This window comes from Oreochromis aureus, linkage group 23 (assembly GCF_013358895.1).
Source record: "Oreochromis aureus strain Israel breed Guangdong linkage group 23, ZZ_aureus, whole genome shotgun sequence".
Lineage (NCBI taxonomy): Eukaryota > Metazoa > Chordata > Actinopteri > Cichliformes > Cichlidae > Oreochromis > Oreochromis aureus.
This window is the reverse complement of record NC_052963.1, coordinates 41,214,213-41,236,675: the sequence shown is the minus strand read 5'-3', so window position 1 is coordinate 41,236,675 and position 22,463 is coordinate 41,214,213. Positions and strand designations below refer to the sequence as shown.

General features: G+C 41.9%; 1 protein-coding gene across 4 annotated transcripts; it reads right to left on the bottom strand.

Annotated features, from left to right (window-relative positions):
* Positions 1-6,414: 6,414 nt before the first annotated feature.
* Positions 6,415-22,137, bottom strand: cbarpb (CACN subunit beta associated regulatory protein b). Of its 4 annotated transcripts, XM_039607279.1 has the most exons (11): positions 22,021-22,137; positions 20,922-21,122; positions 20,010-20,082; positions 18,811-18,956; positions 15,385-15,446; positions 14,119-14,281; positions 13,478-13,649; positions 13,025-13,147; positions 12,317-12,551; positions 11,610-11,799; positions 6,415-10,658 (listed from the first exon to the last, which is right to left on the bottom strand). In XM_039607279.1, exons 3-11 carry the CDS (start codon positions 20,055-20,057, stop codon positions 9,140-9,142), a joined length of 2,658 nt encoding a protein of 885 aa, XP_039463213.1. In that variant the 5' UTR covers positions 20,058-20,082; positions 20,922-21,122; positions 22,021-22,137; the 3' UTR covers positions 6,415-9,139. The 4 variants fall into 4 exon arrangements, with proteins under 4 accessions (XP_039463213.1, XP_031605484.1, XP_039463215.1 ...); XM_031749624.2 differs by lacking the exon at positions 20,922-21,122; XM_039607281.1 differs by lacking the exon at positions 20,922-21,122 and having other exon boundaries at positions 22,025-22,137.
* Between the last annotated feature and the right edge of the window lie 326 nt (positions 22,138-22,463).

Sequence of the window (22,463 nt, the reverse complement as noted above, 5' to 3'; positions counted from 1 at the left end):
ACCCACAGCTGAGAAGCACACTGTGAAGGAGGCGGGTGGTGGCAGAAAGAGGAAGGGGGCACCTAACACTCATTTTAGTCCAAGAACACTTGTTATCTCCGATTGAATAAAGATGATTTTTGGAAAGGAGATTTTTGTTTTCTTTGTTTGATTTCCATTACGGGAAGTTATTTCCTGTTTTCCCATAAAAGGACTTTGCAAGTTTACAGCTGCATCTCTGAATATTAACACTACACCCCTGCTTTAGAAATTAATCATCAAACGCCTCATTGTCACTTCATTGTCACAGAGCTCGGGTGAAGACATGCTGTTTTGGAAAAGAGCTTTTTATAGTGAGAGCTGAAGTGATTCACAAATGCTGTCTGGTTTCATACTTTGCACCTGGTGTCAGAAAATTACTTTTGTTTTGGTCCATTCTTTTTGACTTGTTTGCTTACTTTTGTGTCGCAAAAGTGTTTTTAAGGGATTTGCTAATACTAAAAATTATAATAGCACAGTTTGTACTCAGGCATAAATGAGCTTCATGTAAATTAGATAGGAGTGTGGTTGCAGGCTTATCATTTGCTGGGTTACACTTTTGCCTGTTTGAAGCAGAACACTGTTAGCATTTTTATTGCTATCTAAGAGCAATAACAGGTGTCCTTCCATTCATTTTTCCAACCACTTATCCAGCTGAAGCCTGTTCCAGCCTGAGCATAGCACCTGCCCATTACAGGTCTAACACCGAATGACATCAGTGCTTGGTGCTTTAAATATAACAGAAAATCTAGTTGTGGCCTGTCATTAGTGATGTCAATTCCTTTTTCTTTTCACCTTGTGTGTAAAAGACCAGTGGTGAGTCTCATTTACATCATCAGGTTTCCTTGGATTGCACTTAGATGAATTCTAACATTTTCAAGCCATCTAATGAATGTCCACAGCAACCTTATTTGAACTGGAAACTCTAGAGTTTGCTCTGCATATGAGACTCACACCTGCACATTCATGGAACAAACTGGGTAGCAGCTCACACTGGGTACCGAGCGAACCTTCATCAGATCAGTTTGTAAAGTTATACCCATCATTATTTTAAATATCTTTACACTGGCAAAATGTAAAAATAGTAATAATACCATTTGTATGCTTGTCTGTTTGAGGGCAGTGAAAAATGAATTTCTTATTGACAGGTTTCTTATCATACTCGGTGCCTTAGGGCTTGTGTGATAGGTTAAATAAATAGCACTGATTGTGCTATTACAATGTAGTTTTTTCATGGGACATCTTTAGGTCCTGGCATTCATATTGTGGGTGTTACTTTTACATATATAACCCACCCAAATGCATGCTATGCTAAAAATAGGAAACATAACAAAGCCCAGCCTCCAGACTCCCCACATCCCAGTGGGGTTCCACTCTGCAACCCACGGTACCCAGAGAATTCGTTTCCAACAGCCTGTGCCAGATACCCTGAGAGACCCTTCATTCATGCCCCAACAAGTGACAAGTGAGAGCTGTTTTGGAAGCACCAGTCGTGTAGACAAAGGTAGCAAAGACAGCATACAAGCAGTGATATTTAAATAGTGAGGATTACTCAGAAGTCTACAGGCTGATATACCGAGCCCAAACTCATAATCATGAGAGAAAAACAGCTCAATCCGCACGATCAGAAGCAGGTTCAAGGTCATAAAATAGAGTTTGTATCATCACATGAAGAGGACAGATGATGAGACCCTCTCATTCAGACTATTTAATGAAAATGTCAACATTGTAGTTTTTTTTTTTCAGCCGCCCTCCAGGAATAAATTGGATTTTACACAACGATAAAAAAAATGTATCCAAATGCTCGAGTGGGATCTTTCACCAAGCATCGAAACACATGACTAAGTTAAAGGGATTTTACATGCCGGTTGATAAATAAATGCCTCTCCAGTGTGTGCTATAATGTCTGCATGTGTGTGGGTGTGATTTTGTCTTTCAACCCATCATGAAGCATAGCGGCTGTAACAAAAAGCCCAAACGCTTCAGCCAGCATGTAATAACAAAGCTAAGCTGTGGAGAGTTCTGCTCCGTCCCCAGAGAGGTAGGAGGAGGGTGGGGGTGTGCACACAATGAAGAGCTGGATGACGCAGCTGAGAAAGGAAAGGGAGGGATGCATGGACCAGAATCCTGAACAAGGAGAGGAGGAAGAGGAGGAGGTGGAGAGAGGGAGCGTAGGCAGAATGCGTGGGACGGAGATGGTGCATAATAAGCTTTCTAGGGTTTTCTCCTGCTCTCCTCTTTACTTTCTTCACTTTTTTTGGTTTGACCGACTTATTCTTTCCTATCATCCTTCTCCCTGTCTGCCTGGCTCTCTTGCTCTTATTGGTTTCTTGTTTTCTTTTATCTTTTTTTAAAAGATTATTTTTGCTCAAATGTCTCATTTAGTTGGACAAGTTTATGTGCTTATTCTTAAGCTTCAGAGATAAATCATCCAAGCTCATCCAAGCTTGTATTTTCAAGCAGGTACTTCATATTCTTCAGAGAGTGGTTATGTTCATATCGTTTTTCATTCAATTTGAAACACCTTTTTCTTGTATAACTGCAAGAAAAAGGAAATCATTACAATAAAATTGATAATGTCACTGTTCCTTTTTTGTTTTTTTTCACTGGGTAATTCACAAAACAACACTCTAGTAGTGAAACCTGTTTTTTCAGCTTCATGGCTGTCTAACACACCGCCAGGGTCTGCTCAGGCAATATTATTTCACACTTATCAGCTTTTGGCATCACATTTGTTTAGCCACATATAATAAGTGAGAAGGAGAAGACTCGTCTAATCGTGAGCAAAGAGTAACCCGATGAGTCATCGGCATCTCTCGCACATTCGAATGATGCCTGGAGCCGCTCTGTTAAAAGGCAATCTGGTGAGAGGGAGAAAGGCGGGGTGAAAGCGTGGGTGGAGGGGGAACAGAGGAGCAGGTGATGGTGGCGGTGGTGATGAAGGGGAGCGATGAGGTAGGAGGGAGGGAGGGAGGGAGAGACGGGGTTTTCCTCTTAGCACCCTCCCTGAATACTGAGCATCTCCCTGACAGGCTTCTTATGTTGGAGAGAGAGCGGGCGGGGAGGTTGAGGGAATTGTGGTGGCAAATATGTGTTCATTCATATGTGTAAGGTAGACTCTAATTGTGCAGCGAGTGGGTGGATGTGTGAAGCAAGGGCACAAAATAAGGAACGCTATTGCTGTCACTATTTGTGGTCCTAGATGGTACGGTTGTGTTTAGTTGTGAATGGAGCAGTCTAAATAAGTTCATGTTTGTGGACGAAAAGTTACTGCACCAGTTTGCAACAAACCGTGACAGGTGAAGCATCTCATAGCATCTTTTTTTTTACATGTTGTAGTCTGTCAGTCTGCTAGACACCCCAGTGACAAAGAATCAACAGGTTTCCATTATAATATCAAACCCAGCTTCATGTTTACACAGCAAGAATGAAAAATAAGTCACAGAAGCAAGAGGCACAGTCCTCTGCACACAAGGTCACCAGTTATATCCTCACAGCAGCGCCTGCGTCTGTCTGAAGGTATTTAGGTTCAGTGTATACCCACTGGCCACTTTATTAGTTACACTCTGCAGGTAAAGGACTGGCTGCCTTCATTCTTGGTCGCACAGATTCAAGAAAGTGCTGGAAATATTTCTCAGAGATTTTGGTCCATGTTGACATGATAGTATCACACAGTTGCTGCAGATTTACTGGCAGCACATCTATGATGCAAGTTTCCTGTTCCATCACATCCCAGTGGTGCTCTACTGGATTGAGATCTGGTGATATGTGAAGGCTATTTGAGTACTGTGAACTCATTGTTGTGTTCAAGAAAACAGTTAAACAACACCCAGTTGGTACAAAGGGGCCCAGGTAATGTTTTTCTAATCTCTTATTGTCAACTTTGATGAGGTCACGCAAATTGTAGTCTCAGTTTCCTATATGTAGTGGCACCCAGTATGTTCTTCTTCTGCTTTAGCCCATCTGCTTCAAGGTTCAGTGTGCTGGTCTTTCAGAGATGCTCTTCTGCACACTTTGGTTGTAATGAGTGGTTTGAAGAAGTCTTTTCATTCACAAGGCTTTTTTGCCCAGAGAACTGCCCATCACTTTTCACCATTCTGCTTGGTTTGAGCTTAAAGAGGTCATCTTGACCATGTCTATATGCCTAAATGCACTGAGTTGCTACTATGTGATTGGCAAAGTAAAAAGTAGAGTGTAGAGTAAATGACATAGCAGTGCATTTCAAAGTCAAAGAGCTAACTCCGAACTTCTCGATTAGTTTTTAGACTGCTTTGGATGAACTGTCCCACTTTGCCTAGCTGGTTATAAATTTTGCATTCTGCAAAATGTGAAACGATCATTTAGTATGTGAAGACACTACAAATGCATAATTGTTTGTTTTTTTTCCCTTGGTGGCTGGTGACTTGGCATAAATTTGGAGATGGATACTCTATTTGAACAACCTCAAAGGATGTTTCATTGGATTAGCCACACTGCATCGAAGATGAAGTGTCTGCACCTAAGGAAGGAAACCCTGAGATGTCTGGCTCAGTGAATGGCTCAAATATAAGGGAGACCATGGTGGTAAGCTTTAGGATGATGCAAAAGAGTGAAAAAAGCACAGAGGAGAGGCAGTCAGAGACCAAAGCGGTCTCCCTCTTTCAGAACAGATTAATGTCAGACTCCCCAAAGCTTCACATTCACCTCCCACTTTTTACCAAATGAATGTCACTTTTTATAGTCTGTGCTTTTCTCCCTGCTGTCTGTCACTATAAAGCACAAAGTGATGTGTATTAAATCAATGCACTGACAGTTACTTGACTAAGGACAGTACATTATGAAAATTGTATTTTTCCACGAGGACAAATGACATGAAACCATCTTGCTTAAGGGAGGAAAACACAGACTACAGTCACACTGGTTCTCAGTTTATTATTGCTTTGACTGCTTATTTTCTTCTGTGTTTATTTAAAGTGATAGCATTATATCTGCTACAGTACTTGCAGAACATTTTAATCATGAGAATATGACTGTCTGCACTCATATAGCCCCTGACTTGTTATTTCTTCATGCCTTTTAAAATGCATACCTACTGAAGCAGGGAGCTGGGAGCCTGTTTGCTCTTCTCCCTGCAGTTTCCTCCACCTCAGCCAGCAACACTCTGCAGTTTGCTTTACTTTGACTGTGATACATGGTTTGATTGGTGGGTTGGCGGAATCCCAAACTTTGACAAGATAATTTGTGACTTCTGCTCTGACCAGCTTGTACAGGATGAGTCAGGCTTTACATTAATCTGGATCGCTCTGTTTTCATCACTTCCCAGTCTTATAAGTTCACCGGAGGTTTCCTTAAAGTTAACCCCAGCCTCAAACATTTATACAGAGCCCTTCTTTTCCTCCAGCAGTACTTGCAATGGTTAGTTGTCATGTGTTTTTGATAAGATTGCAACAGAAAAAAAAACTAGAATATTAAAATATTATGGCACTATTTTTTTTCCATGAAAGGCCATCTGGTGAGCATGACTGAAACATCTCAACAGTTATTAGATTATTCTTTTGAGAATTCTTCTACTGTGCTGTTGTGAATGAATCACAGATGCACTTCTGGCCTGAACTTACTTAATAGAGCAGCATGTGTAAACACAAAGGTGCAATTTAGAAGCACTGGACACGAAATGGCCTTTAACCTGCCAGTTTCCTGGACCATAATCTAACTAATGTCCGATCAGGCCAGTGTGAGAATATTGCAGTTAGTAGCCCCTTTGTTTTTCAAGTGTCCTGCTTCTGACATGGTCTGCACAGAATATTTCCACCGGTGATCATGCATATCAATGAAACTACTCATGACAATATTCAGAAGTGATCCTCTCCACTGTCTGGCAGTTGTGTGTGGAAGCAGCTCTACTCTGTTGATTCCTTTTGTTCCACCATGAGGTAGACATTTAGGGTTTTGATTGGACATATCAGTAACAGATCAACTTTGGCGATCCCTCAACTTTTTTATTCTGTGCCGTCAATATGTTCCTAACATGCTCAAATGGGTGTGGGCTATGTGTTGAGCTGTGATCAACTTTTGTGTCTTCCACTCAACCACCAAGCAGTGGGATAGATTTTTTTTTGTATTTTACTGATCCTTTTCCAGTCTAAGTTGTATACCAGAAGGACAGATTATAAGGTGTGAAGAGGAAGGCAGCCATTTGAAAAGTTCCCTTTGTAGATCACAGAGAAGATTTGGCTTTTCTCTCCCAATTATTTGGAGGAGGTGATAAGAAGAGGCAAGAAATCAATATGAGCCTAAGCAACAGGGAAAAAAATGAAATGAGATTCATGAGAGGGAACCTTATCTGCAATCCTTTCCCACGCCTTGATTAACAACCATTCCCTAGAAATAAGGCACGCTATAACCAATTTTGCTTCATTCATTTATTCACAGATTGGAAAACAAGCCTAAAATAACACTTTTTTAAAATTATTTGGTCCCTCAAGGCTCAATAGATTCGGATCAACAAAAGCAAAGTTGTTAAGAAAATGTATCTTTTCTTTTTTCCTTTGAGAAAATAAGCAGTTTACTAACAAGCAAGGAATACAGAAATACTTCTACTTTCAAAGAGATAAATCCCACAAAATCTCATTGTTTACAGCATCCTAGAATGACTCTTAAATCCCATAAAATACAAAATCTCTAGTCATACCAGTGTTTTGACTTCTGCATTAAACAACTGAGCATTAAATATGGACTGGATCGGTACCATCAGTCTGAGAAAACATGAAGATTTGCACTAAAATTTGAACTCATGCAGACCAACACATTGCTATGCATCAACGCATTTGTCAGGCTACTGGTTAGTATACAAACACCATTTACCACAGTGTCCCCAGTTATATAATATCTGCCTAAACCTAATAAAGGATATTGATACAGTCTAGATCTTGTGATATTGTGCTTGTATACACAGCAAACTGTAATATTTGTACAGATGCACTGATTTCAGTTCAATCCTTATGGCCGTTTTCTTTTGTGGCTGCTGTTGTCTCAAACTGACTCACGTTTGAGACATTTTGGCTTTTTGGGGGGCGTTTTGTGGAAAACGTAGCTGTTTTCCTCTTTAAGATGAACTGTCAGGATGGGATGAATAATTATCAGCATGGAGGTGTCATTTCCATCCTAACTGAAAGGGGGATTTGTTGATATTTTCTTCCCTTCCTGCTTACTAGCACCAACATAGGAAGAACAATAATTGATGGCACAAAATTGCTCCAGGGGATTGTGGTTTTTAATTGTGACATAATTGTTCAGTGTGCGTGTGTGTGTGTAGGGTGGGTGGTTGGTTGGGGGGAAGACAAGAGCAATTAAAAAAACACTAGGCTCCCTATTCTTTATTTGAGTTCATCTCCTTTATTCTCAGTCACTGTTCTCGTAATAGGAAACTCAGCCTCTGTCTCAGAGTCCACTTAGGAGACTCCTGTCACACAGAGGAGAAAGATCTAATTTGGGCAGACTGTAAAGGAGCATCATCATCATCATCCACCCAAACAAACAGAGGAGGATAATGTTGTCTGCTCAGATATTTCACTTCAGTCCTTTCAACTGCCTGCATGGCACCAACCTCAAAGAAGAAGTAAAGGGAGACAGGGGATGCAAGGAGGACTCCCCGTTTCCTTGTACGATTAATATTCAACACCATCATCTACAGTGTTCCCTTCAATGCATATTCTGCATTGAATTCTCTGCCTAAAAAACCTAATCTGATGATGTTTTTTTTGTTTAGTTTAGTCACAGCTCCAGCTTGTTTTTCATTGCAAAAAAAAGCAAAATAAGAGAGAGAAAAAGTCGAGTTAAACACAGACGTGGCCTTTGTTCTGATAGTTTTATAACCTTTCAGGAAGCCATAAAGCCCCTGAGGGAGGAATCTGCTGCACTGTCAACTTTCTCAAGAGAAGAAGAGGAGGGGGGGAGAAATTAGAATGTCATATGTTGACAAATAAAGCTTGTTTTGTAAGCATGAGAGAACATGCCTGCCTGATTAATTCAGCTGTAGCTTCATATCTAATAGCGTTTATGTAATTTCGCTTATCATGGCTTTAAACACAACTCTGGCTCTGTTCTCATTGTTAGTGCAGTGATGCCCAAAGTAATAGAAGTCATAGCTTACAGAGTTGTACATTACTGATGGATTTTTGACTGATGAAGAATCATTGCACCAGAGTGCTGGATCTTGTCTAGTCTGATAGTTCTGCCTGTTGGCAGACAGGACGTCTCATTTTTAAACCTGCCACACTGTCAGTTTTCGCTGTCATCTAAGCAAGCCAGACGTACAAAAATATATTACTGCTCATTAAACAAAAAGTTACACGTAAACAAGAAATGTGTCACAAAGCTGAGAAGCATTTTCAATCACACACTTGGTGATAGAGGATGTCCTCAATTTGACCTTTTCTGTCATCCGGTCAACCAACAGGCTGGACACCACTGATCTAAACAACCACTCTGAACAACTCCATGTAGCGTAGCGTCTTCCTTATTTGGGTCAATCTTTCAAAGGAACTAAGCCTACTAAACTAATTTTACTTTTTTAAAGGGTCTGTGTTGCCCTGCAATAGGCCACATCAAGATAATTTATGATTCACATAGTTTTATTATGATGTTCTAAGCAATCTTTGAATTCGCAACTATGTTTTTACTACAGTATTTACTCTCACAGCACTGGTAGGTAACTGCTTTGTCCACTTCACTAGCCTTCTACTTGTCTAATAGCACCTGGTTTCACAGTGGATCAAGGCGTACAGAGGCCATAGCAGCTCTCAGCCTTATTTACTTTTACTGGAGAGCAGAGACAGAAAGACAGCAAAAGAGGCATAAAGAGAATACACACACAAAGAAACACTTAATGAGGAAGCAGTTATTTCTAAAATTGTATGATTTTTGATATGTCGATGTTAGTGAGCTGTAAAATGGGAACACTCAACAGCTTTGTGATGCTGACACTTGCAGGGAGAGAGTGGATACATTTCTGGTGGATCAGCTGTATCTACGGTTATCTGGAAATTGGTGTTTAATTCAAACTGAAGCAAGACAAACCAAACAGAAAGAAATGAGTGTATTAGCAGACAGGAGGTTGATGAGGAGGACGATTGGAGCCCTGCTACACTGGGCTGTGGTCCGGAGAAGTGTGTGTGGCTGTCACGGTCACACACTCTGTAGCTGTGTCCTTGGTCCTGCGAAGGCCCGTGTACAACCTCTCATCCAGGTTTGCACTCAGTTTGTCTGTTAGCTCTGCTGTGATGGTTTGTGGACCGTATCCCGATGAGTCGAGCAGCTGACGTGAACGCTCATCTGGGGGTTCAGAGGGGTGGCTAGACTGTCTGCTGTCATCCTGAGGGTCAGGCAGCTCAGTCAGTCCTCCATCTTTCTCTGAAATGGAGGGATGAAGAGGCGAAGGGGAAGAGGTTGTGTGGTCCTCAGTGTCTCTGACAGGGGCGGCCTGCACCTTTTCTCCATCCTCAGATTGTTGGAGCTCTACCTTTGGAGTTTCAGGTGTGCTGCTGGTCCCATCGCTTGTCTCCTCGTCAGGAGCACTGACGATGCGGGGCAGCGTACTGTGGTAGCTTGTGTCCAGGGGATAGTTTACACTGTCACCCCTCCTTAGAGGTGTCCGCTGTCTCTCAAAGGAGGACTGGAAGTGTCTGACACCAGGATCGCTCCACTGCTTGTGGCGCTGCCACTGCTTGCGTAGGTGGATTCGGGACCGGTGCTTTCTTAGTGGGGACTCCTGCTGATCAAACTGAGGGTCATGGCGGAGAAACTCATGGAAGAGCGCATCTGTCTTCTCATCTATGCTGTAGTCTCGGCGGTGCAGGGTTAAATGCTGAGGTGGAAGCTGTGCAGCTTCTCGAGGAGAGAGCACATGACCATATGGAAACCACCTCAGTGAACCAGCACCTGTTTCGGTGGAAACTCCTCCACTGGCACCCAACAACAACTCATCTTCAGGCTCCTCCTCGAAGAGATGAGATTCAAAACTCTCACCTATCGTGCCAGTTCGTCCTGCATTGGTGAAATGATGCCTTTTCTCGTGGGCTGTTCTGTCTTTGGGGCTGCTGGTGATGCTGCTGCTCCCAAACAGTCGCAGATCTTCCGGACCTCGAGACGGAGCCTCTATCGACGCGTAGCCGCTGTCCATCTGCAGTAATTTACGAGTCCCCGTTTCTCCATCATTGTTCCCTCGCTCTGAGTCTGTGCTTTTCTGTTTCTTCTTTTTTGACTCCTTCACCTCCATCTTCTCATCCATATAGACAAAGAAGTCCTTGTCATCCTCTCCACCCTCTCCCTCATCCCCTAAATCCTGGGATGGGTAGCTGGGGAGACCTCTTTCTGTGTCTGTTCGTCCACCAAGTGAACACACACTGTCAGCATCACTGCAGACTGAGTTCCTGTCATTGTTGCTGCTCTGGTCAGAGGCTGCGTACTGTTCGAGAGTTGCACGTAATGTCCAGATGTCTCTGTAAAGTGACTGGGGATCCTGGGGATCAAGGGGGTCGGATTGGTTTGCACTTTCCCTTCTAGCCAAGGACAGCGCTTCCTCTTGGGGATCAGGGGACAGGCCAATCACCCCTGGTCCTCCATGGCTGCAGCTGGGCTCCACCATCACCTCTACCTCTACCCTGCAGTATCCACACAGGGATGGAGAGATGAGATAAAATGAAAAGAAATAAAGAGACGAGGAAGAAGAGAAACAAAGAGACATGCAACACAAGTGTCAGTGAGCATTTACCTAAATAGGATGTTAATCTGAGACATGGTTGTGTTCACAGAGCACAGAATGATTATCATGACTTGCAATGGTTGCAGCTGCATGTCTCTAAAGTGATCTTAGCTAAACAGCTGAAACTGCGTAAGCTCTGGAAAGGTGCTTTCATCTTAGGGCAGGGAATTTTAATAAACGTAATGCACCGAGCATAACATGACCTGAGGAAATGAGCATAAGAATCATTGCATTTCTTTGTTCACAGAAATTGATTTTATTTTCAGCAATAAAACAAATGTACACCGAAAACATTGATTTGTTTCATATTCAGTGTAAGAAAATAAATAGTTATGTAAGAAAATATGTATGAGCATCAGCAGTTTTTGTTGCGTAACATAAAACCCTAAAAAAAACCTGCACTGCTATAGTTGCAAACTTATATTATAATCGTACTTTTGAAGACATCATTACATTATCAAGTCAGCAATGAAATGGTTTCGTGTGCCTGTTATAAACCCCACGTCCCAATTCTCCACAAGGAATCATCTCCATGTGGCTCAAACTAATGGCATTGTTTGAGAAGACAGATCAGACTTTGGTTACAGAGTATTTACACTTAACTCTGCATTGTGTGATATCATCTAATTAAGGATCATAGAAAAACAATTAGTCTAAAAAAAGACAAGATGATAAGTTACACTTTTATTTAGTTTAGGAACTTTTGTGTTAACGCACTGTGGTGGAGAATTAGGACTTTGAGTTGTAGATTACTACAAGTAGTTAGCACAGGTTTTCTAGCTGAAATAAAGAAATGAGTGCAAGGCAGCAAAGCAGTGGACGGGATGAATGGCAAGGGAATTAAAGATACCTGCCGAGGGAGGGGGGTGGTGTCGAAGGAGGCGAGAGGAGGCGTGTGGTGGGCTGGCTAGGGCGATAGGTGACGTCATGGGTGCGGGCAATGTATTGGATGAGGTCTATATGATGTGCATCATTATCATCCTGGTCCATGCTCTCACTGGCGGCCCGCTGGCGCTGGAACTGTCTCCTCTTTGGAGAGCCTGGCTCGCATCACACATGAAGAAAGAGCTGTGAGTTATAGGTGTATGACAGTAGGAGTGAAGTAACATTTAATTCAGCAGAAAGCTTTTATTAACTGCGGAGGAGATTTTGTGATTTTTTTTTTTAGATCCCCTGGTATGACAGAAGAGGCGAGCGCAGACAAGTGTGTATATAGGATAAGGAGGATCGGTGTGGAGGATTTACTCAGGGGCTCAAATTGATTTGGAACGACCAATCTTTGCGTCACTGAGCCATCTGTCTATTATGCTTGTGTGTACATCTCCACCTCAGTCAAAAGGCAGCTCACAGTTGGTTGCTAAAGCCTGCTGCTTAACCATTATATGTTTACCAAGAGAGAAAGCCAGCACAAATACTTCGCACACAAATAAACCAAAAAAATAAAAGTCTAATAGTATAGTTTTATAAACAGAGGACCAGGAAGAACTATTTGTACTTCCTTGCTGCACTGGTGCTGATTTTTCTAAAAAAGAACATCACAGAGATACCATCCATTACCTCTGGTGTCCAGACTCGATGCTCTCTGGCTGCTGTCCAGCTTCCATTTCTTGATCTTGAAGTAGGGACTGGCCCCCTCTAGACTAGCATGGCGCCGCAGTTTAGTAAGGAACTGCAGCACGGGCCTCTGGCCTGCACCGCCACCAGCAGGAGAGGCACCGCTCCCCAGCACTGCTGATTCTCCCACACTGACACTGCTGCCTCTGCCCCGAGGCCCCACTCCCATCATTTCAATCTGAGCAGAGAAAAACATAGTCAAAAAGAAAACCTGCCAAGAGTAGTAGTCTGTGTAAAATCCTATCTGACAGTGATGTTCCTTGTTTACCCATCAGCCATCATTCTTGCTGGTCCTCCCTCAGGCTACGTGACCCTCTAATGTCTGTGTGGATGACTCACTTGTTGACTGGCTTGTGGGTGTAAAGACTGACTGACTTAAGAAAATGTATCACTCTACAAATGACTAAATATTCATTCCACAAACTCCATGTTGACCTAGATTCTAAACTAATGCCTTGTTTACTTTTTTTCATGGCACAACCTCTTACAAATCATTTATATGCATGCTCAGCATCTAGAAGGCCTTTGGATTCATGTACCTTTAATGTGTGGCTCCTCAGCAATAAAAATGTTGTGTGACACTAGCCTTTGCATAACAAAATATATTAACAAGGTGATGTAAAATAATATATATTTATATATTTTGCTCACAGAAGTGGAGCTTGGCTCTTTGGTGCTGTCCACCACAGAGTTGAGAGCATCTCCAGGGAGGGCACAGCTTGGACTGACACTCAGGCTGGTCAACGCTGTTTGCGGCAAGGGACACAGCATTGGCTGCAGGAAAGCACAAATAAAACTAGACTTTGTTATCTTATGCATAACTGCTGTGCATTTAGATTCTTTTAGAAAAGTTTATTTTTTGTGTTAAAGTAACAAATATCAATTAATTTCAAGGACAGATTTCCTTCCATGCTGGCATCCCAGCTTTACCTAAATGGAAAATTAATGCTGGGTCTGTTGAAATGATCCCTGAACCCTATGTTTGGACTCATTAGGTTGCCGCATTTTCTTGACCTGACCCCCCAAAAAAGATGTTTTAATTGGCCCTGGTGAATACTAATGACTATTGTTACATCAGTACGAATGGCAGGTCAAGGCTGTCACCTGGAAGATGGAAAGGGCTGACTTAGCAACAGGGCGCGTTGTCATCGTGATGGTGTTCTCCGCAGAGTCGCACTCGTGGATGGTGACTATCTTGAGGGCCGGAGGAGGTATGTGGAGGTTTGTGAGCCGGGCATTCTTCAGATGATGAAAGTCACCCTCTGTCAGAGTGTACCTGAGGTGGACAACGCTGAGTTACTAAAAAACTATAAATTCCTGCAAGATGAGACATGAGTTGCATGAATTCTTCATGAGTGTTAAATCATGAAGCTTATCTTTGCATAAGAGGGAAACAACCAAGGGGAGATATTTGACTTCAAACCCATTAGAACTACCATGATTTCTAGATTTAGGCTTTAAGAAGAATTAGTATTTTAGACTCGGAACTTTAAGGGAAAAGTAGGGCAGTAAAGTAATAACAAAGGGTGAGAGCTTTTTGTGTCCGAAGCATACATAATGCAGACTGATTTTATTCTGAACTCTCAAGTAACAAAAGCATGTGGGACACAGTAAAAGGTTTAGATACTTTGAGTTCCCAAAGAATTAAGCACTGGTGTGAACCTACATCAGTGAGAGGTGAATGCCGATTCAACAACACAGAGATTAGCAAATGTGGGCTTCTTTGTTTGTGTTGGCTTTCTAACCTGCGGCCTTTCTCCTGGGCTTTCTTGCCGTGGTCGAAGAGCGCAGCCTCATTGAAGGAGACGCGACGGCCTGTGGGGCCAGTGGAGAGGAAACGCTCTGTTTCTTGGTCATGAGAACTGGCCATGGACAGGCAGTCTGACTCATCCACCCTGATGGTGATTTCTGCCCAGAATGAAGGAAGAGGAGAACGATAATTACATAAAAATAGCAAGAGCACAAGGACAGAACAATAGAAGAATAGAAGTAAGTGCGTGAGTTCAGCTGTAATGCTGGTCTGTCAGTCAGTGACTAAACTGCATTAGTACAAACTGAAATATGGAAATACCATTTATGAATCCCACTGACTTTGGTGTGTTTTACTCCAGTCTGACTAACAGGATACAGCTTTAATTCATTCACTGAAAATTGCTCTCTACCTAAGATGGACCGATGCCAAACTTTGTAAGAATCATGCTCCCCAGAGGAAGTTCCCACTTTCATCTCCTGTTTTTTAGACCTCTATGAAATGTGTCAGTGTGGTTTTGAATAAAGTGTCTCAGCAGTTATTTTAATGGATTGCCTTCAAATTTTGCAAAAGCATTCATGTCCTCCCTGGGATGAATTAAATAGACTCGTGTGCTGGGTTCATGTAACGAGTGGTGTTTAATATTACATTAGGATGAATACACAGCATATTACAGCGCTGAAGAAAACGTGTCTGATTCAAGTCCCCATGGGTACCTCTCTTCCTACTCGTTTCCGCTATTGCACTGTGTAATAAAAATATAAAATGCCCCCCAAATACATTAAAAACTCTGTGTTTGATCAGGTCTGTATATCTGCTCTGGCTGTAATGATGAGGTTAAGCATCTTTTTTTTTCTGACAACTCTGTGAGGATCACTATGATAATATTGCAAACTGCTGACTGGAAAACTAAATGCACTGCAAAAGTAGTGTGGTACAAAACACATGCTGCCTCTAATATATCTTGTTCACTGGACACAGATAGCATTCACTGGTAACACAATGTCAAAATGTGTTCCTGGAATTGCACAGCTATTTCAGCTAATTGGGATGAGATCACAATATTTTAATGGAATAGACATTACACATTTGTGCTGATGTGATAAAAATATCCATGCCATCATCCCATCTCTCCAGTTCACAGCTTCCCCATCTCCATTACTTCTCCCTCACTCACTTACTCGCCTCTTTCTCTCCTGTCTCCTCCTCTAGCCCTCCCTCACATTTCTCCTTCCTCTTTTTTAGTCCTTTTTTCTCTTACCATGGGTGGGCTGAGACTCCTCCAAGTAGGTGTTGTTGGTTTTCTCAGGGTCATTGCTGGCCCTGGGGCACACAAAAACATTCAGATCAATGCAGTGACATGATTACCCCTGAAGTCTGTCTTTCATCTGATGGACCCCGCTGATGCAGGCAGGCACTCTGGACACCACAGAACAAGGCCTTATGATCGGTGTTACTATCTGACCTTCAGCTTAGTCAAAATAATGCACCTGGGGCCACATGCGTGGCAGTCTGTGGTGATACACTTAAAACTGTGTTTTTGCACAAAAGCAGAAATGTTGCATTTTTTTGTCAGACTTATGAAACTGCACTTATGCGTGGCCTTCCTTTATACAACTCCATCACCATAAATGGTCACGTGTGCACAAGCCTCGTTCCGACCTTATCCATGGAAGGTTGTGAACACTCATGATATGACAGTGCTGTTTCCACTGCAGATTATTAGACGAAGGCTAATAAGACAACTGCAAAGAAGAAGCACATTTTCACCAAATGTAAAATTCAGAGAAAAGTCCCTGTGTTGTATTTGGTGGTCCCAGTTCTGCTATCACAAACAGAACAAAATTCTGAAAGGAGAAAAGTAATGCAAGTTGTCAACTCAGTAAGTTAAAAAAAAAAGTAAAAAAATGAATTTTTCTGAGACTACAGAGATCCTTCAGTATCGTCAAAGCAATCATCCTTATGCTCAACAATTTTCGACAGAAGCAGCTATTTAAAATATACACAGTTTATCCCTCCAATAAATAAATAAATAAGAACCTCGCAGAATTTAGTACATACTGCATTCTTCACATTAACATTTGTTAATGGTACATTTTAATTATTGAAATAGAGGTATGTGTCTAAACAGGTGTAAATTAAAAATGCATGTTCTGTGTATGTTAAATGTAACATATTATGGCTTACCTCATTTTGTCATAATTATGCTGTTACAATGGCTGCTCATATTAAACAACAAGCATCTGTTCATGTGCAAGTAAACCCTGTGCACTAAAGTCTCAGACTGCTCCATCCCCTCTATTTCTGACAGTTTTCTCTATTCTTGGCTCTGTGTGATGTTGGTCAGAGTAGATATACTTAATATGGTCAACCAAAGCACATAGCTCTAGCTGTGACTACAGAAGTGAAACACTCTGTTTGTAAGGTTCATCCAATCAGAAACAATGTAGCTCAAAGGGATGAGGAAGCTAAAACATCTAATTTCAGACAGATGATCAAGTGAGAGGCTGCTCCAAGACACATTATAAGACAAATAAGGATTATTTAGAACTACTCTAGAAGAGTCCAAGAATTAAAATGTGGAGTTGGACTTCAGCACAACAGGTTTTTTCTGCTTTCCCTAACATTACACATTTCCATGATAGGACTGATACTGTTTCAAAAACATACATATATACTTCTTTTATAAATACAAGTACTTGAGTAGGAAAATGTGTACGCATGGTTTTTGTGTGGATGCGAGGCATATTTCTAGAAGCACGCTTTATCACTCCACCTTGCCACCTCCAAGTGCCCAAGGGCAGTTTGCAGCACACTTATTTTGAAGCGTTTTCCAAATCCGTTTTAATTTCATTGGTCAGTGGGGACAGAAAAACTGCGATTCCAGTCAAATCTGATGCAAGTTGCTTATAATGGTAGTGTTTTTTTGGTCCCAGAATAAGTTTTTTAACAATGTTTTTCTCCTTGGAAGTTATGCTCCATCATCATTGCTGTTGCAAAATTCTTTCAGTGTCACGCCTCTCTCGAGTCACTGTTACATTTATACATTGAGTTCTTGTGCTTTATTAATACACTTGCATGTGAACAGCTTACAAATTCAGCGATCAAACAACTCTCAGAATAAGGTATTAGGACTGAAAGTTTACTGTGCTTTTTATATAAATGGCCTGCTTGGGTGTGTAATCAATGAAGGCCTAAATCATTGCCAGTAACTTGATAACCTTCAGGGCCAGGGGACTTCTTGAACTGATAAAGCATGATGCTTTATTGGATTGTACACTTACACTCATCTTTAAGGACACAGAGGAGATGCACAATAAAGGTCATTTTGTTTAGCAGATAGAGTGTCTATTACTCTATAAGCATACCTTCATGCAGCCCTTTTTGTTTTAACATCTTTAGTAGCTTATAATCCTCCACAGTGCTGCTTAAATCCCACACACAGGGTCTAGTTGATGAGGCAGAAAAAAGAAACTGAAACCTGTTCCAGAGTTGTGCAGAGATACAAGTTGCATGTGTGCGTGTGCGTGTGTATGTTGGTGGGTGTATGTTGGTGTGGATTGTGTGGGTGTGAAGTGACTTCAGGGAATTTTCTTTCCACTCAGATCTGTGCTTCTCCTTGTCTTGCATTTCCTCTGTGGCTCCTCCTTTCCCGTTCAGGGTATGCCCGTGAGTTTGTGTGTATATATTCTCAGCGGTGTACACACAGCACTGGTTTGAAACGCAAGATTAATCACCACCGATGGCGGCTATGAAATCTCATTACACTCATCATTTGTACTGGTCTGTCCGATTCTCCTTTTGCTCTCTCCCAGCCTTTTCATGCCTCAGCCTCTGAGCATTTTGTTTATCTGCATCTAGGCGCTGTGCACTCATGTATTCAAGTATACGTGATAATGTGTGCTGCTGTAGAGATGGACAAAGAGTCTCGAGGGTCAGCCATCTTGCTGTACAATAAACACGCATGAATCGCAAATAAATAAGCATGAATATTGAATGTCTTTCCACTAAGGCGTTCTCATAGCAGCCTCATGGGAGTCTCAACACTCAAATGGAAGACATGTATAATGAGTTGTTCTGCTTTAACATGCTGAGATGTCACAGTAGGGCAACATTTATTTTCTTACCACCTACTGCAATATAGCTTTTTTGTGTTACAAAGATGCTTTCATTTGTTTGATGGCTCACTTTTTGCCTGTTAATAATGTCACAGTGAAGAACTGGATAATATTACAGGATGCTGTTAGCGTCATTTGCAATAAGCTTTATCTATTATGCATGTATACAGATTTGATATGAGAACTGGTTTGTCTCGAAATAGCAGTTGCATGAAAGCAAGAGAGCAGTCTCTGTAAACAAAATACTTTTATGCTGCTGGGTAAAACAACACCTGTGCACCTGAATCTTTTTTCTTTTGTTTTTTTAAATTGTGGATTTCAAGGGCTGTTGATTTTTGGAAATTTTCAAGGATATAGAGTTTGGTATTGTTGCTTGGTGCTAACAGTGACAACAGTAACAGCCTAAAATATTATAATAAAACTTAATCTTAAAATAACCACAGCTGAATCAAATGCACCAAGATACAGTGTGGGCATCACAAGCCTTATAAGGTTATTAGTTCTGATATATATAGATTTTTTTATTTTTTATTTTACGAGAAAAGAAATACATAATTTTTGTGTCCCACCTGGCACAGCATTTCCCTCCACGGCGGCAAGCGAAGAGGAAGACAGAGATGAATATCAGTGTTCCTACCAAGAAGATGGAGAGGATCACCAGGAGGAGCACATAACCATCCTGCTGCTCCTCAACCTCGAGTGGGATCTCCTGAGTCTAAAAAGAAGGAGCAACATGTTGCAAATTAGAGAAGTGAAGTTTCCTGTGTTGCCAAAGTAGGCACTGAAACACTCACTGACGATAATGCTGTGTCTTTCTGGGCTGATAGACAGAGGTACAAAGGAAAAAAAAATCACACCTCCACTCTTCTCACTATGATTTTTCGCCTGTTATTTTTACTCTTGCTAAAATAAAGTCATACATATCATGCCTGATGGCAGAAATTGCACCAAATATGCAACGCCATGCAGAAGTGTGCACCGTGCAGGTTTACTGTGAATGATTTACAGTCTTTTGGTTTGAAACACTGAAACATGAAAAGCCTGACACCTCAGTAGTAGACTAGATTTGCTGGCGTTTTACGTTCACAGTCGCACCGTGGAGTTCATGGGATTGATTTAGTCCTGCTGCTTGGCTGGTCTGCATAAAGTAAATCTATAAATACGACAGTGCAATGAATCAATACATGCCAGGGCTATTAACCTGTCTACAGTGTACCTTTAGCTATGGGAGAGCTCTCACAGCGAGGACTGCAGCTGAGTGAATTAAGCGTACATTAGGAGACACGTCACTGAAGTTAAATTTTGCTTTTTTCCCTCTGTTTTAAAAGTAAAAATGTGTTCCTGTAGTAGGTTTGATTTGGCTCATGTCAGCTACATAACAGTACTTTTTAAGTATTTTAATAAAGTGATAGACGACAAAATGATACAAGGATAATAGACTCGATTTCAGAAACATGATGAATAGGTGGAGCATTGTTCTGAGCTCTGCGATGGAGAACACTCTGCAAGTGTTAATGAGCATTAGACTCTGACGTCACACTGTAATTTCTCTGCAAGGGGAAATCAAAGCTGAGATTAGATCAGAGATTTAATTATTTCAGGTCCAGGTCAGGATGTTCTCCATTAGCCGGTCATCCAGCCAGAAGAGAATATGGGGGAAAGTATGGTTCTGGTGCTCAGCGTCTCACACACACACACACACACACACACACACATGCAGGACATACAGGAAGTTTGAGAATAAGCCATTGGTGAAAGGCAGACTTACTGTGGAGTTTTCTGGTAGGCTGTTCCAGACGGTAGACTCATTGCTCATGGTCCAGGCCAACTAGAGAATCCCCCTGAGAGATAACACATGCACAAACACACACAAATACACAAAGGAAATGACTGTAACTGGAGATGTGCATCAAATCACAAAGTCAGCCTCCAAATGTGCTGCATTCTATCTGTGTCAATAAATCCAGAAATACTGAGCATATAAGCCTAAAACAGCCATGCAGGCTGATGTGTAATAACATGGAAATTATTGTAATGTGTAATCTGTGTGACAGCCAGTGACAGCAAATAATAATCTTTTCAAAACAGTCATGAAAGACTGGAAGAAGAGGAAGAAACCAAATGGGTATGTTGCGCTTGTACGCATGCGTCGAGTCCGACAGAACATGTAAGCTTTAGCATCTTGGCTGTTAATCATCACCCATAATTCCATATCAGTCCAAAGACTCTATCTACCTCCCCCACACACAGACACACACAAACACAGAGAACAGAGGGAAACAGCAACTCTTACTAAACACTGGCTCCAGCAGCTGAGTTCCACTACCGCTGCTGGCTCTTGCTCTTACAGATCACAGCCATTAATTCTGCTACTGCTGCACCAGACGCCCACGCATACGCACACACACTAACCCTGGATGGATCTACTCACCCAGCAAGGGAGAAGCAACATGCCAGCAGCAATCAGCACGCCTTGCTCGCCTGCCAGTCACTGCGGTGCTCAACTTCAGCACCACAACCTGTAAGCTATAGCCGAGCTCTTTTCTGCCAGCCCATCTAAAGCCCTGCATCCACCGTCCAAGCATGAATAGTTGTACAGAAAGCACATCAGTCTGTGGTCAGAATGCTTTCCTTTGCAGTACTGTACCACATCCTGCTTCCTATCAGACAGTAATCTTACCCTGGTGGAGGGCAGTACGCAGCAGCAGCAGTAGCAGCTCTGAATGTGTGTGCCAGGCTGTAGCTCAGGAGTCTCCTCCTCAGCTCCCTTGCTGCATCCTCAGCCACCTCAGCGCACCCAGCCAACTGAGCCTGAGCAGCGGTGTTTCCCCTCAGGGCCGGCCCACTGGCCTCAGAGCAACAGGACGGTAGTGCTGCATGGCTGATAACAGACACACAGAATGATGCACATTGTTCAAGCCGCAAATAGTAGGGATTTCGTATTAATGAAACATCTTCTTGGGATGTCCCTACAACATTAAGCATCATTAAAAATTACTTACAATTTAAAATAAATGCAATGAAAACCTCTCCCAGCACGTCTTTGGTAACAGGAAGTAAACAGCAGATATACTACTTTTATTGACCTGCACTCAAAAATGAAGAAATCCATGAAGGTAAGCTTTGAAAATCAGTGCATCCTCACACTTTACTGAGGACTGCTTACTTTTGCGTTGTTGCAAATCTCGATGACAGCAGTATTCCCACAGCAGATGGCAAGACACAGGTGTCCCAGCAATACCAGTCAGTATCCAGTCATGCTTAACAAAATTCAAGCATTACCAAGTGCAATACTGCTATCATACAGTGCATCGTTTTCACTTTAATATTTCGTATCTTTAAAAAATATTATCTCGTTTCCGTCCTCCATAGAACAAAGCATGGATATCTTTTTATTTAAATCATGTAATAAGTAGTTTATTAAAATAGATTGCTGCAGTAGAGGAAGTATCCTGTCTCTTGTAGCTACAAAGGGCAATATTTTTCCCTGGAACAAATTAATGGGGATTTTCTCTGGCAGATGTTTCCTACTCAAGGTTTAAGCCGATAACAATCTCGCTCTCTTTTTTTTTTCTAAGTGTAATCACATTATCGAAGGAAATGAAGCCCACCCTTAAAAACTGTTTAGAAAACAACAAAGCCGTTTACATAGATCTTGGTGTATGATTTGCATCAGTCTTGTCGGTGGCACCGACAGAGAGGAGAAAGGCAGCTCACGATTTTGAATTGGGTGCACGAGCACACAAAAAAGTAGGCACGCGGCGACGGTAAGCACTCACCTACCCAACTATCCTGGTCCATTCGGGAGTGGAGGGGCGAAGTCAATAACGCGGAACTCTTCCGTGATCACTTTAATGTGGACTTTAAGGCTAAAAGTATTTATGAATGAAACCCCACCGCTTAACACACGCCCACCACCCAGTCAGAGGCGCATCACGTGACTAAAGGAGTGAGGTAAAGCCCAAGTGACGGATGTCAGAAGCGCAGTTTAGTCTCCACAGCTGCGTTAGAGGAGTCAGGGAAGCCTGAGTGTCTCTGCTCTGTGTTGATATAAACCATGTCACACAGTCAAGGAAACGTGTCTCTAATGCTCACTTCTTTTTTTTTTTTTTTTTTTTGGCAAATGCACTCACTGAACCTCAAGAGTGAGAAAAATTATCGAAGCATAAGTAGGCTCATATGATCTCATTTACTCGTGTGTGTGTGTGTGTGTGTGTGTGTG

Coding starts and splice junctions, on each gene's coding strand:
- cbarpb (XM_039607279.1), bottom strand. CDS start 20,057: ATGAGCAATGAGTCTACCGTCTGGAACAGCCTACCAGAAAACTCCACA. Junction 18,957..20,009: donor GCCTACCAGAAAACTCCACA/GTAAGTCTGCCT, acceptor CCTTCTTTTTAG/ACTCAGGAGATCCCACTCGA. Junction 15,447..18,810: donor GGAGGGAAATGCTGTGCCAG/GTGGGACACAAA, acceptor TGTGTGCCCCAG/GGCCAGCAATGACCCTGAGA.